This window comes from Chenopodium quinoa, unplaced genomic scaffold (genome assembly GCF_001683475.1).
Source record: "Chenopodium quinoa cultivar QQ74 unplaced genomic scaffold, ASM168347v1, whole genome shotgun sequence".
Lineage (NCBI taxonomy): Eukaryota > Viridiplantae > Streptophyta > Magnoliopsida > Caryophyllales > Amaranthaceae > Chenopodium > Chenopodium quinoa.
In genome coordinates, this window is record NW_018742987.1 from 1,700,334 (window position 1) to 1,715,648 (window position 15,315).

The 15,315-nt window shown below is 36.3% G+C and overlaps 2 protein-coding genes across 2 annotated transcripts; one reads left to right on the top strand and one right to left on the bottom strand.

The window, feature by feature from the left end:
• Positions 1–904: 904 nt before the first annotated feature.
• Positions 905–8,645, top strand: LOC110729674 (DNA mismatch repair protein MSH3-like). The gene is made up of 13 exons (XM_021909446.1): positions 905–2,103; positions 2,552–2,740; positions 3,101–3,265; positions 3,725–3,823; positions 3,902–4,153; positions 4,379–4,600; positions 4,682–4,813; positions 4,916–5,176; positions 5,312–5,383; positions 6,008–6,157; positions 6,648–7,136; positions 7,325–7,629; positions 8,339–8,645. The coding sequence occupies exons 1-13, from the start codon at positions 1,117–1,119 to the stop codon at positions 8,358–8,360; spliced, it is 3,345 nt and encodes a 1,114-aa protein (XP_021765138.1). The 5' UTR covers positions 905–1,116; the 3' UTR covers positions 8,361–8,645.
• A 275-nt stretch (positions 8,646–8,920) lies between these two features.
• Positions 8,921–14,747, bottom strand: LOC110729675 (V-type proton ATPase subunit C-like). The gene is made up of 11 exons (XM_021909447.1): positions 14,470–14,747; positions 14,314–14,382; positions 14,108–14,235; positions 13,912–14,011; positions 12,307–12,374; positions 12,080–12,221; positions 11,830–11,946; positions 11,510–11,635; positions 9,983–10,066; positions 9,823–9,902; positions 8,921–9,444 (listed from the first exon to the last, which is right to left on the bottom strand). Exons 1-11 carry the CDS (start codon positions 14,581–14,583, stop codon positions 9,345–9,347), a joined length of 1,128 nt encoding a protein of 375 aa, XP_021765139.1. The 5' UTR covers positions 14,584–14,747; the 3' UTR covers positions 8,921–9,344.
• Between the last annotated feature and the right edge of the window lie 568 nt (positions 14,748–15,315).

The following is a 15,315-nucleotide window of genomic DNA, read 5'->3' on the forward strand; positions in this document are numbered from 1 at the left end:
AACGGATGTTCAGTAAATTACTGAACATCCATTATAAAGTGACAATAAAATGTGCAAAAGTTACACTTAAACGCACAAAAGTTAGCCTGACATATATAAGTGTTATTTATGCTTCATTGATAAATTTGACAAAAGTGACACTAAATTTGACAAAAGTGACACTAAGGGTTTGTTCCGATTGACTGAACTCGGTTGAACTGAACTGAACTGAGCTAAACTGAACTGAACTGAACTTATTAATTAGTGATTTTTAACTACGGATTAGTGATCTTTGATTATTTATTGATTATTTATTACTATACATATGTGTATATACAAATGTACATATTATTATTATTAATAATAATATTATTATTATTATTAATACTATTATTATTATTATTATTAATTATTGATTATTATTATTATTATTTATTGATTATTATTATTATTATTATTATTATTGTTATTGTTATTATTATTATTATTATTATTATTATTATTATTTATTGATGATTATTATTAGTATTATTATTTCAATTATTATTGTTATTATTATTATTATTATTTATTGATTATTGATTATTATTATTATTATTATTATTTACTTATTATTATTATTATTATTGTTGTTATTATTATTATTATTATTATTATTATTGTTGTTGTTGTTGTTGTTGTAATAAGAGCTTAAAAGAATGAAATTTGGCTTTATATCATTAGCAATATCATTAGACGTAAATTAAGAGATGAACTGAACTGAACTGAACTGAATTTCAACGGAAGAGAACAGGCCCTAAATCTGACAAAAGTGTACCCGATGTACAGTAAATTACTGAAAACCGGGTGTATACAAAAGTTTTCCTATTGCTATAGCCATACGGCCATACGGTGATACGGCCCATGTAAAAGGGACAGTAGATAACATTGTACAAAGCCAGCCCTTCCTACTCTAAGATGCAATTTCACTTCCATTTTATGGCGAAACGACGTTAGACTGGTAAACAAGAGTACACTAACATCAGCAGAAATGCGCGCCAAATAAGCTTCAACAACCAACACCGTCAAAAATTAAACCCCACTATTTTTCTCTGGTAATCTCTGCTACCAAAAAAAATCCCAAATTCCGCCATTAAAATGGAGAAGAAGCAGAAGAAACAACAGGTAATTTCCCGCTTTTTTGCCCCTAAACCCAAACAAACCCCTTCTTCTCCTTCTTCAAACAACGATAAACCCTCTTCTTCTTCTTCTCCTTCCCCTAAAATCACTTCCACCGTTTCATTCTCCCCTGCCAAACGCCTTAAATCCTCTGAATTTAGTCATTCTGTTAAAAAACCCAAGCTTTCCCCTCATACTCAGAATCCAATTCCGTCTTTTCCAGATTCTAATCCTGCCCTTCATCAGAAATTCCTCCAGAAGCTTTTAGAACCTTCTGATGATGTTCTTGAAGCTTCCATGAAAAAACCCCAACCCCATTTGAAGGAACAACAAACTAGTAAACCTAAGTATACCCCACTTGAATTACAAGTAGTGGAGTTGAAGAATAAATACCCAGATATATTGTTGATGATTGAAGTTGGTTATAAGTTTAGGTTTTTTGGTAAAGATGCTGAAATTGCTGCTAGGGTTTTAAGGATTTATGCTCATGTAGATCATAATTTTTTGACTGCTAGTATTCCTACATTTAGATTGAATGTTCATGTTAGGAGGCTTGTTAGTGAAGGATATAAGGTGGGTGTTGTTAAACAGACTGAAACCGCGTCGATTAAGGCTCATGGGTCGAACCGTGCTGGCCCGTTTACTCGTGGGTTATCGGCATTATACACTAAGGCCACCATCGATGCGGCCGAGGACTTGGGAGGTGGTGAAGAGGGGTGTGGGTCATTGAATAATTACTTGTTTTGTGTGGTTGAGAGGGATGTATTAGTGGAGAATGTGGATTGTGGTATTGAGGGTGGATTTGAGGTGAAAATTGGGGTTGTTGCTGTTGAAACATCAACTGGGGATGTTGTTTATGGGGAATTTAATGATAATTTTATGAGGGCTGGTCTTGAATCCATCCTTTTGAGTTTGTCTCCAGCTGAGTTGCTTCTTGGGGAGCCTCTTTCGAAACGAACACAAAAGGTGATTGGCTACTTCTCCTCCTTGTTTGCTTCAGGCACCTGATTTTGTTTGATTTTATGTGATAGTTTTAGCATTGTTCTTGTGATTTTCTTGTATGTTAAGATAGATAATTGATTGCTTAAATTATTGAGAATCTATCAATGCAGTTCATTTATTCCTTACTAGTATCTATTGTACTTGTAAGGACACATTCTGGAATTGGAAAATTGAATATGAAGAAATTTGTCTTTGGTGAGAAATCACGTTTTATCATCTATATGACTTGTCTATTAACTAAAATCAGCATGTACTTGATCCCAATACTAGGATAGGTTGATAATGGAAGAACGAATACTGTTCAAAACTTTTATTGTTTGTCATAGACATAATTTATGTGCAATGTATGTCAAGCACTTTTGATTGGATGATTTATTGGTTTTCCTTATTTCTTTGACTTTTATCTCCATAGCTATTATTGACATATGCCGGCCCTGCATCTAATGTGCGCGTGGAGCGTGCCTCATGTGATTGCTTCAAAGATGGTGGTGCACTGGCTGAATTGATGTCTTTGTTTGAGAACACTAGCGAAGGTGGTTTTGAGCATTTAGAAGATAATCATGGAGAAGTTGCTGGTGAAAGAAATGGACCAGCAATCAAGGTATCTTGCTGCTATTCTTGTCTTCAATGACCAAACTTTTTATATATCTATTTTGAATATTAGCTGCTCTGGCTGGTAATGGTATGAGTATGAGTATATGACTGTATGAGCTTTCATGAATTGAATTTTTTTCAATCTCTGATAGTTGATGGAAGGTTAGCTGTTACGAGTTCTTCACGTATGATATATATACTTATATTAGTACTGGTAACTTGTTAACTCCAGTGAAATGATGGAGTAAAGTTTTTTCTTTCTAACTTTTTCTTTCTCATTCTGTACATCACCCCTCTCGTTCTCAGCCTCCCTTTGATATTCTCCTCATTAATTTATCAGTTTCTGGAATTTGACCTTGTCTTATAGGGGATCATGGGAATGCCAGCATTGACTCTGCAGGCTTTGGCTGTTGCTGTGCGACATCTGAAACAATTTGGTCTGGAGAGGATTTTGTCTCTTGGGGCTTCATTTCGGCCATACACCAGCAATAGTGAGATGAATCTCTCAGCTAACACACTTCAACAACTAGAGGTAAGTTGCAACTTTGATATGTCTTCTTACTCTTCCAATATTTATGTGTGGGGCTTCTCTCCTTAATCCTCTCTATGCAGAATCAGTAACCTAAAATCATGAAAAATAAATAAAGAGCTGAGCAAATAAAAATGGTATTAAGGGGGAAAAAAATGGTATTGTACTCCGTATAATTTATGCTTGCAAAAATATGAATGAAGTTAGGGACTTCTGTTGCTAATTAGAATTGGAATCGGGAGCAGGATAAGGGTTGAGGAGATTGGCTAGTGGATTAATATTTTGGTTTAGGATTAAAGCTCCAATACCCTATGAGGTAGTAGTGTTTTGTTATAGAATATTAAACAAATGATCCACAAGTAATAAGTATTAGCTTCATCAATTAATTATTTGATTTTTAAATATCTTATTTCCTTCCCACTAACTACTGTTCTTATAAAATTTTCCATTTTGCCTTTCAAGGTTTTGAAGAACAGCAGCAATGGGTCAGACTCTGGTTCGTTGCTGCAGACTATGAATCATACTCTTACAATATTTGGCCAAAGGCTTCTAAGGCATTGGGTATGAGTAGAACTGAACTGTAGCTTTCAAGTAGTTTGAATTTTATCTTTGATCTGCAATTTTCATTCCCCTGTCCAGGTAACTCATCCGTTATGTGACAGAAATATGATTGCTGCCCGACTTGATGCTGTTGTTGAGATTTCAGAATATATGGGTGGCTGTAACACTTCTGTTGGATACCAGCATCTTGGCGAGGGCGACTCTGATGCTGCAGCTGCTCCAAGTGAGATAAATTTTGTGATATCTTCAGTTTTGACTACATTGGGACAGTCCCCTGATGTGCAACGTGGGATAACAAGAATTTTTCATAAGACAGCCACCCCATCTGAGGTGATGAAGTTTTAATCCTTCTTGCTTCTTATTGAAAGCATTTGAAGATATTTGTTGAATCCATTTGATTAAAAGTATACTGTATAAACTAGGGTTTGGTGCAACTCTGCTTTATTCTGAGCAATTGGCTCATAGAGTTTATATCATTTCGTCCTGGGTTTGTGGTCACTTTCAACTTATTATCTTGTTTCAATAACATATATTACTGAATGCTGAATTGTGCAGTTCATTGCAGTTGTTCATGCTGTTTTACTAGCTGCAAAGCAACTTCAACAACTTGAAGTTGTAACAGTTCAATCTGCATTGCTGAGAAACTTGATTCAGACTGCTGCTTCATCCAGCTTGATAAGCTGTTCTGCCAAGTTTATGTCATCCTTGAATAAAGAGGCAGCTGAGAAGGGGGACCTTTTGAATCTCATTTGCATTGTTGATGGCCAGTTTTCTGAGGTTTGTAGCAAGGACCCATCATCAGCTTCTTCGAGCAAATTGAAGTCCCTGATTTTTGTCCTTGTTTATAATATCATGCAGGTTGCCGAAGCCAGAAAGAAGGTAGAGGTGGCTAATGAGAAGTTGGAATCCCTTATCAATATGTATCGCAGGCAGCTTAGGATGCATACCTTGGATTTTATAACTGTGTCTGGAACAACTCATCTGATAGAGGTTTGCCTGATGGCATCTATTTATGCCATTTGCTGTATTTGTACTAATGTTGTAGTAATTCTAAAGCTCTTCATTTACCTAATAAACAAATTGTATTTGCAGCTGCCTTCAGAGACTAGGGTACCTTCAAACTGGGTGAAGATTAATAGTACAAAGAAAACAGTTCGCTATCATCCACCAGAAGTTTTAACTGCTTTGGACCAGTTATCATTGGCAAATGAAGAACTAACTGTCATTTGCCGCTCTGCATGGGATAAGTTTTTGGGGGAATTTGCTAGGCATTATGCAGAGTATCAAGCTGCTATTCAAGCACTTGCTGCTTTAGATTGTTTGCATTCTCTCGCAGTTTTGTCGATAACTAAGGTATGATGTAGTAAGATGACTTACTTTTTAAGTTTGCATTATTGCTCCTCTCTCTTTCCCTTTGTCTTTCATATAGTATTACTTTGACCTTTATGCTCATCTTTTGATATCTGATGGCTCAATTACCTATTTCAGAATTATGTACGTCCAGTTTTTGTGGAAGATAAAGAACCTGTTCAGATGCAGATTGTCTCTGGTCGTCATCCGGTGTGTTGTAAATTATATATGTCTTTGTTTTTTGCATTCCTAGGCTTCTAGTAGTCGGGGGGTAGCATCTTAAGTTTATTATTTTATATTTTTCTGGCTGGATAAAAATTGCTAGACAATATGTTGCCCAAATTATTTCGTGATTTATTGATTTATTTACTCTGTGTGTGTGTGTGGACCTGATGGGGGGGGGGGGGAACTACCCTAGGTTCCCGGAAAATGACATAGGGCTTTAAATACTGTGTTATGAAACAAGGTGATTTCAGGATCAAAACTAGGGATTGAAGTTTTCATCTTATTGTCCACACATTCAGAAAGTAGACAGGTCTGGTGGGTTGGAAGCTTGGGGACCTTGGTGGGTATTAGGTTGGGTGCTATGTTACTCCTGGTATTTGAATTTATTGGAAATTCGTTTGTCTGACAATACTCTTAGCATTGTTGTTTATTTTGTTCCATTGAGTATGTCAGGATATGAACTAAATTTTCTTCGTACATGACATAGTTGGTAATTAATGTGCAGCAAAAAAATTTTAATTTAGGTCACACGCAGTGCTTATAAATGTATGCTAAAGCAAATATTTTAAATCTATGTTGTGCTTCTTTCTTATTAATGGAGCTTTGTAGGTTCTGGAGACTATTCTAGAAGACAATTTTGTCCCAAATGATACTTTCCTTCACGGAGATCAACAGTATTGTCAGATTGTTACCGGACCAAATATGGGTGGCAAGAGTTGCTATATTCGCCAAGTTGCCCTCATTACAATAATGGCCCAGGTACCTATAATCTAGTTCTTCCGCCCCCCCTCCCCCCCCCCCCCCAAAAAAAAAAAAAAAAAAAAAATCGCAACTTGTAAGTTCTTAGTATAAGGCTTTAGGTTAGTAGTCCATTTAATTGGCTACCTCCATTTCTACATCCTCTATCTTAAATATTACTCAGACTTTTGCCTTATGTTTGATTATTTGATGCCTATCCAAGAACTTGATCAGATGGTCTAATGTTAGTTGAGAGCTCCAAGCCATGCTATAGGTTCATTCTTATAATAGCCGGTCCTCTTGAATCTAGTTTCCATTTTCATTGTGTGGATGATATTAAATCTAATCTGGATAATTAATATCCTCCTGATTTCATAACTATGTACCACTCTTACGTCATTATGTTGTCTCACCACTCAGATATCTGTGTTAAACCTTTTGATCTTTGAATATAATGTTAGCATGAAATGATTTTTGGTAAAGACTGAGGTCTCTTGTCAAATGTTTTTAGGTTGGTTCTTTTGTACCAGCGTCCTCTGCTAAACTTCAGGTGCTAGATGCTATTTATACTCGAATGGGTGCTTCGGATAATATTCAGCAAGGAAGGAGCACCTTTCTGGAGGAACTTAGTGAGGCTTCTCACATACTCCACAACTGTACATCGCACTCTCTTGTAATTATGGATGAATTGGGGAGAGGCACAAGTACACATGATGGAGTTGCTATTGCCTATGCTACTCTGCACTATCTTCTGAAGCAGAAGAAATGCATGGTGCTATTTGTCACTCACTACCCTAAAATTGCTGATATTCAGAAAGAATTCCCTGGTGCAGTTGGAGCATACCATGTCTCATATCTGACAACAGGGAGAGATAATTTTAGCCCTTTATCTGGTGAAACTGATGGCAATATGGACCATGAAGATGTTACATACCTCTACAAGCTTGTGTCGGGTATCTCCCAGAGGAGTTTCGGTTTCAAGGTTGCTCAGCTGGCACAGGTCAGGTGTTGTTCATCCTTTCTACACATGCCACTATCTCTAACACCTACCTCAACCCAATCCACCCAACATACACCAGGGAAAAAAAGTAGACTAGGCCTCACTTATTTCAAGAATAAGCGCAACAAAGCTAGATAAAAATGTATTCCTTTGGCGTGAAACTGAAAATGTTTATGTAATTCTTGCAGCTTCCACCATCATGTATTCAGCGAGCAATGGAGATGTCTTCAAAGTTGGAAAAATTGATCCAAAGGAGAACCAGAAATCGTTTACAAGAAACACTGTTGACAGATGGTGCAAGTGATGCATCAGATAATCTATCAGATCTTGCTGATTTGCTGAATAAAAATGACAACAGAGGCATGATCCAATTGGCTGATGCTTATATTAAGTTCTTTCGGAACCTGTGGTTGATCTTGGGAAATAATGACCTTGGAAAGCAACCTGATACTTGGAAGTCTGCTAGGAGTGCTGCAGCTGAGTTGATTGCACGGTAAGCATGAATAAGAGTTATTTCAACCTCCTACCTCTTCAAAAACACCAACACTCGCTAGATAAAGGGATCATGTGAAAACTTATTTTTCGATTACCTTCAAAACTTTTGCTCACTGATAAAAGTAATCAAGAGTGTAAGCATTCTCTGCCTGGAGCTTGGTTTTGTAACGCAAAGCTTTTTGATCAGGCATAACAAGTCTTACTCATCCTCACACCTCAGTCCTGCAGCTTGATTTTGTCCATTATTTTCATTAAATGATAATTTCTCCAGAAGTAAAAAGATGTTCCTATCAAAAGCTGTTTGCCAGAACGATGCTTGTTTAACTGTTAGGTCATAGATAATTCTAATATCTCCCATCATTGAGATGAATGGTGTGCACACCCTGGGCTTTGCTATGGTGATAAGGGACAAACGAGTGAATGTTTCATGACTCATGAGCTAAATTTGAAGCTTGTGCTAGCATGCTTTTTTTTTTTTTTTTTTTTTTTTTTTTTTTAAATGAATGCCCATTATGCTCTGTTTTTTATGGCGTCAGGCTTTGACCAGATGTGCCTTCCTGGCTTTTCCAGTTAGAACATGTTTGGACAATTTGATTAAGTTGATTGTAGTTTAGGCTTTTAGCTCCTTTTCTAGGAAGTCTATGGTAGTATCCAAATTTCAGTTTCTCATAACTTGCAGCTCTTAATAGTTTGAAATCTGTTTTCAGTTTTGCAGGTGATTTATGCTAACACTTTCTTCTACGGCTTGTGGAAGTGGCAAGAATGACAATTCGAAACTACAAAACAAGTAGTTTCTCCAGATTTCCCCCCAGCACTAACCCCTAGTCCCCTATGTATAGAAGTATTTCATGTACAATAATGTAACGATACTAGTGCACATTTTGCAATGTCTTGGGATGCAAGTGTGTTTACTATGATTTGTAACTTGATCAAATCAATTTTGTAAATCTTGTTAGGCTGATTCTTCAGTTGAGAGACGTATGGTCAAGCATATAAAATTACATTTCCCGCTGATTGAGTTTTTTTTTTTTTTTTTTTTTTTTTTTTTTTTTTTTTTTTTTTTTTTATATACAACTTTTCTTATCATCGAGTTGTTGATTTGAGGTGGTTTCTTGAATACTACTGTTCTTATCATCGAGTTGTTAGAACAACTTTAACACAAAAAAGAATTATGGATGTTCTCATCCATTTAAAAAAGGCATATGGATTTACACTCAACGAACATCTGCTATGCATTAAAATGCTTAATAAGAGTACAGAGTACTGCTGGGATATCCCCCATACTCATAGAAGTGTCAAGTCACTCGATTAATAATTACAGGTAGTATATAAAAGATACATGTGTTTTATTAAATAGCAACAATAAATTTATGATAAATTCGGAAATACATCTCCACTCCGCTTGTTACATACAAACCACAAGCAAAGGAATAGGGAGCTCTCAAAGAACCATTTCTTGCAAAGAATACTGCTGCAGCAACTGCAGGATTATTATAAACTTTTGAACAATATAAATAGCAACAAAACATGTACTCTCCACAGTTTGGCTCCAATACAATGAATTAAAATTTTGGAGTGCTCCATGGATACCGAGGCACAAATCCCAAAACAGCAAGACCAAGTCATGGAATGCACAACCAGTTGTCTACAAGTACTCTACACCGAAATTTGATCTCAACCCGCTTCAAGAAGACCAGGCTGATCATTATCAAACTAAATAAGATTGATTGTGAATGATACATATGGATGTGAATCTGCTTCACCTGCCAGCCCGACCATTGCTCCAACTTCTTCCTCAGCTTTCCAGTGAACACTGCAACCATAAGCATAATAAGAAAGAGGGGAAGAATCAGCAAAATTACAAGAAAAGATTTGCCATGCACTTCCTTATCTAGAAAGAATTCTTCGCATTAGAATTTAAAAAAAGGGGGAATATAAAGGCCGTGGTGTGAGGAGGTAAATTTTAGACGAGGGCAGGTTTTTGAGGCATCCACTAAAGGAAAGCATGCCATTGATGTCCTAACCACTATAAGATGCAACACCATATACATTGAAACCATGACAAATTATATAAATCTTATCACATCATTGTCACCCAATATTCATTTTTAGACATTCAATGTTCTCATTTATCATCTTTCAGAAGCCAACACCAGAAACAGATGGTGAGATGCAGTCTGTTGTTGGTTACCTGTTTCCAGCACTACAATGTTTTTCAAGAATTGAGCGTACTTTCTTCTCACTTTTTGTGGATGGAGCCAAAACACAGGCCTGAAAACAAATAACCAAATTCAGTCAAACAAGACCAATCAGATGCAACACAATGAAATTCAAATCAAAGGACTAGGTACCAAGAAGTTTGGTGGCAAGCCATATCTCAATATGCTCTCAGAAAAAACACGTACAGCACAGAAGTGCATCCATGAGCTGAACACCTGTAAAGACACTTCAAGTAAGTTCCTGCAAATAGTTCATTTTACTCACATAATAGTTTCTGTAAATAGAGGGAAATGTCTCAGCAATAGGCTGTAAACAAGCATGAACAGAAAAGCAACATTAATTGTGTTAGTAATTATTATAAATTTATAACAGTATGATGCTTTTACATGGAAGGAAGACTACAGTACATTAAGAAAATAAACAAAGCAATAGTTGTACTCATTGCTTTGGCTTTAGAAGTTGAGTATAATTCAGCATTTACAGTACTTGAGGTTGATGCCATTTAAAGTTCGGATTTTCAGAAGACAGTAACAAAGTAAGCTATCTTTTAGTTTTCCTTCAGTAATTAGGATTTACTATAAATGGCCCTTTTACAATAAGGCGGTACTTTAAATGACCCCCGTTGAGGCGTTAACACACCACAGTAAATAAAAAATTCCAGCAATTATACAATACTCATTTGCACATATGTTTCCCAAAACACTTATGAAAATGTTTTTTGGGGCAAGAATCCACATTTTTTCCTAATGAATTGTGAATGTTTCTGTCCTCATTTTCCATTTCAACACCCAACTCAACTCCCACCCCTGCTTCCTGTTCTTATCTCCCTCTTTTATCAGCATAGCAGGTACAAATTAGAAAGCATTGTAAGACGTGAAATACATAAGACACAAGCATGAGAAACAGAACAACACAATTAGAGCCAGAAAAAAAAGAAAGCTAAATTTTATGGTCTTACGCTGTAAAAACAGATGTTAACATCATTTTAAAAATTGAATTTACCTACCACCCACGACATCCAAAGACTCTCAAAGTCACAGCTTTCTCTCTCTCTCTCTCTCTCTCACCCCCCCCCCCCCCAAAAAAAAAAAAAAAAAAAAGAAAAGAAAATGCACACAGCATAAAGTGTTCTCTTCTCTTTCCCTCACCACTAACAACTTTGTTCCAATAATATAAAGTTGAAGAAAATTGAGGTGGAATTGAAGTGTTGGAGTGAGAATTCCATACCCTAATTGGAGTGTCCAACACAAATACACTAAAATTCACTAACTTTGGTCTCCAAACCAATTAAGATCTGTTCTGATAATTCAAAATTCAGATTTAATTCAACATTTAATTATTGATGAGTAAATTCTGGAAATTCTATCCCTGCCCCGGAGCTATGGGAAAAAAAGGATTTTGGGGGGGGGAGGGAGGAGGAGGAGGGAGTGGGGATCCCATTATCATTCATTATTTATAGGGAGATGGGCAGACTATTACAGAACTTAATATATGAAAATATAACATGAATCCAAAAATTTTGTCACTTGAAATGGAACAGTTTCAAAAGAAAATCTACCTAAGACACAAGTCAGAACAGGTTCTTTATACTCCGTAAGCTATAGACTTAATATTAAGCATTCTCCTGTAGAAAGATTATCCAAAACTCAGAAACTTACCTCCCCATAACTGGAGTAGCACCATTGCAAAAGTGCACTTCTCATTGTTTCCTGGTCACGTGTCAATTTTTCCAACTCTTGCTTCCGTGAATCTTGTGTTTCTTGGTCATGCTCAAAATCTCGAATCTAATTTATTTACGTATAGAAACAATGAGGAAACCTTTCAAAATTTATAATATATTTAAGGAAGGATGCTTATTAAGTCGGACTGCTGGGGGAAATTAAAAATAAAACTCAAGCCTTGACCGATGATTGGAAATATCAATGAAGTTCAAACCAGTAAACCAGGTGATAAAGAAAAGTAGAGGAAAACAAAGAACCTGAAAACCTCTTTCGCGAGCTTTTATTCTGAAGTTATCAGCAACACGGTTAAACAAAGTAACAGTATACAGAGCATATTCATTGTCCTCATACAGCTTTTTGGATGACCTGGGGACCTGAAAGATCATAATATAGATCATGCACCAATCTGCAGATAAGATACTATTTTTGGCATGAGCCACAAAAAAAAAGTTTGCCAAATCCCTTATTAAGACTTGAGAGGACAAAAAATATAAAAGTGCTCCTTACCACATATTCTGTCAATGTCTCGTAGCTTGCTAACCAGTCCTTTTGTGAAAACTTGGAAACAACTGCCAGAAGAGTAACCATATGCTCTGATACAACAATATCCTCCGGCTTTACTAAGCTGGAAAGATCTCTCACCGCTAAGCTGATATGATAAGAAGCTTGTCAGCAGACAACATGACAAGAAAGTCACTAAAGCGAAACAATAGTAAGCTTAACTGGACCTTTACCTTCCACTTTGTTTCCGGTGAATTGCATTAAGTTGGCTGCGCACATTGCTATACTCAGCAACACGGACCTAGCAGAAGTGATATGTTCCAAGTTAATCAATCATTTAATAAAAAAAAATGTCATAGTAAAACTAGTAAAATATATCATTCAATATGTTACAATATGTCAAAGGCTAACATTAAATAGCCATGAAAACTATAGAGATTTATTGTATTCAAAAAGTGTTTCTTATTTAAGTGTAAAACAAACAATTTAGTTCATCAAGTTGTAATATCCCCATCGACACTAGTATCACCAGCAAAATTAAGAGTTTATCCCAGTCTAACCTTATCAGGTTCACGTATACAACAACAAAGCAATATTAGGATCACATATCCATTCACAAAAACCTAATACCAGGTTAATCTAATTAACTACATATGTTGCAGAAGGTTTTACACAAACTAGAAGGTAAAAATGAAGCTGCTTTAATAAAAAATCTGAAATCCATTCAATTCAATTTTGCAACAAATATTAAAAGCTGACAGATTTTAGTCTATTGAAAATTTTCTTTGCAGGTTCAATTTGTTCGAATCTTGCATCTTCTCTTTGGAATGGTCCAATGACAGAATCTGATACAATATTTATTTCAACTGGAGAAATGATCATAGAACCATAGAGTAATTCAAACAACTTATTCTTAAATCATTCCAAATTGAATGATCAGTCTCAAATACTCGAGGGAGGACTAAATGTCCTTTTTGTCGAATTAGACACTAATTATACAGCCATGAGGAAACAGCTTTTTATATTTACAGCTAACCCATCTTTGGCGTGAGGGAAGAGCTTCAGGCCTCTGTAGGAACTCCCATGGGAGGCAGAAAAATCAAGTAACATTTTTTCTCAGGCCAAATAACCTAATAAGAGCTACATAACCCTGAACAAGTTCATTGGTTAAGGTGTTGTAAGCTATCTTAAGCCGAGCATTAGGTAAAGAAAAACTAGTTCTTCAAAGAGTCAAACATCAGTTTTGGAGAAACTATATGTTATGAGTAGAACCTACTGCGGAAGCATACATAGGAAAAAGGAAAGAGAGTTGGGACTTTTTCAGCATAGGTACAAGTACTTGAAATCATTTAAAAGGACGAAACAGCGGAATTCTCGGGCAGAGAAAAAGTTGTAGAGACTTTTTCAAATTTCAAAAAGTCCACCTACAGGATTGCAACAAGCCAACAACTCAATGTTACTACTTCACACTTAACCTGCAGACCTGCTATCAGACCTAAACTTTATGTTCAGCATGTTTTGGTCTGTTCACAAAGAAGCTGATTACAAAGCATAGCATTACAATTCTAGTTACAAAGCGTAGCGCTGCAACCCTAAATTCTTCATATTGCATATCCTAAGTTACAATTCAATTAAGCCACCTTATGGATTGCTACATATCAAATACAAGTACTTCAACAGCTATTAACTTGTTTTCAGACCTAAACTTTATGTGATCATGTTCTTATGAATTCCCAGAGATACTGATCACAAAACAAGCATAAATATCCTACATTTTGCATTAACACCTTAGTTATACTCATACATAAAGCAAAACAAAATAAAGATAAACCTGGTACCTTAAGGTCATCTTCAACCTTAGCCACAAACCTATGAATGCCATCAACAACCTCTTTCAAAGGCGACATAGTCGGATACTTGGCTTCGTCCCACACAAATCTACCACAAGAAATTCAAAACACCAACCAAAATCACAAACAAGACTCTAAATTCATAGCAAAACAGTCAAATTATAGATCCTTCAAATCACCTCACCTAGTAAGATAAGAATCAATTGGAACACCATCAACTGTCAAACCACCACCTTCAACACCCGAAGATCTCTCCAATTCTTCGATCTGACGCCTGATCTTATGCGTCACACCTTCCACAAATGCATTCGCCTTCAAAAATCACCAATCAATCAAATTCAATTCAATTTCACATTGTCGCTAAATTCAATTGCAATCAAACAATCATACCTTCAGAAGATCATCAGCAAGTGATAACAGCGAATCTAGGGTACCAACACGAAGATTAGGCACATTAAACTGCAAAATTGACATCAAACATCAAATTAAAAACCACAAATCTCGTCAAAATTAAACAAAACTCAAGAGAAAAGGAGATTTACATACTCGATAAAGAGGAGTGTCGAAGGATTGTTTGGAGATGGAATCCTGCAATTGAGACCATAAAGTAGAGGCAGATGTTTGTACGGGAAGAGACACCATCCAGTATCTCGTCGCCATTGTTGAAAAAGTCGAGCTTTCTCTCTCTAAGTGTGAGTTTCTCTCTCTAAGTGTGAGTTTCTCTCTCTAAGATGATGGATGTCGTTGTTGAAGGAAGAAGGGAGGAGAGAGAAAGAGAGATCAGTGATGATGATAGGTAGATGACAGAGTGCTGGAAATTCAGGAGATGCCTACACGACAATTTAATTTTACCTATGATCAATCAATAACGTATTAACATAGTTTAATCTAGAAGAGAGTAATTTTAACATAAACTGTTGAAGTACCTTAAAAAATAGAAGCAAAACGCAAAATTTCAGATGTGGCCACGGTTACTCAATCGATCAAGTGTTACTCGATTGATCAGGGGTTACTCGATCAATGTTTTGGTGTGGATTAACTTGCCACATGGTGTGGATGGCCACACACTAAAGTAGCATGGAAACTTTAAGCGGGGCAACGTTAAAGGCGTGCAAGATAAATTCAATAAGCTTTGTTGGGTTGGTAAAGAGAACGGCCCTATCGAGTTGGAACCTCTCACAGGTCAACCTGGCTCGAGTTAGCGAGCTAGACACTTTAAAAGTGAGAGGGAAAGGTAAGAAAATCCGCACTTTTAGATCCTATAGCCTCAAGATCGGGAGATGCAAATCTTACCACTAGACCAAACTTTGCTTGGTAAGATGAATTCAATCACTGCAAGAGTAAATACCTTGGCTCGTTGATAAGGAATCAAGGAGTTATGGGCTCAAAATT

Excerpts from the sequence above, each read along its gene's own strand:
- LOC110729674 (XM_021909446.1), top strand. The coding sequence starts at position 1,117 with ATGGAGAAGAAGCAGAAGAAACAACAGGTAATTTCCCGCTTTTTTGCC. Across the intron at positions 2,741-3,100 it reads GAAATGGACCAGCAATCAAG|GGGATCATGGGAATGCCAGC; the intron begins GTATCTTGCTGC and ends CTTGTCTTATAG. Across the intron at positions 4,154-4,378 it reads AGACAGCCACCCCATCTGAG|TTCATTGCAGTTGTTCATGC; the intron begins GTGATGAAGTTT and ends TGAATTGTGCAG.
- LOC110729675 (XM_021909447.1), bottom strand. The coding sequence starts at position 14,583 with ATGGCGACGAGATACTGGATGGTGTCTCTTCCCGTACAAACATCTGCC. Across the intron at positions 12,222-12,306 it reads CACCGGAAACAAAGTGGAAG|CTTAGCGGTGAGAGATCTTT; the intron begins GTAAAGGTCCAG and ends TTATCATATCAG. Across the intron at positions 11,947-12,079 it reads AGACATTGACAGAATATGTG|GTCCCCAGGTCATCCAAAAA; the intron begins GTAAGGAGCACT and ends ATGATCTTTCAG.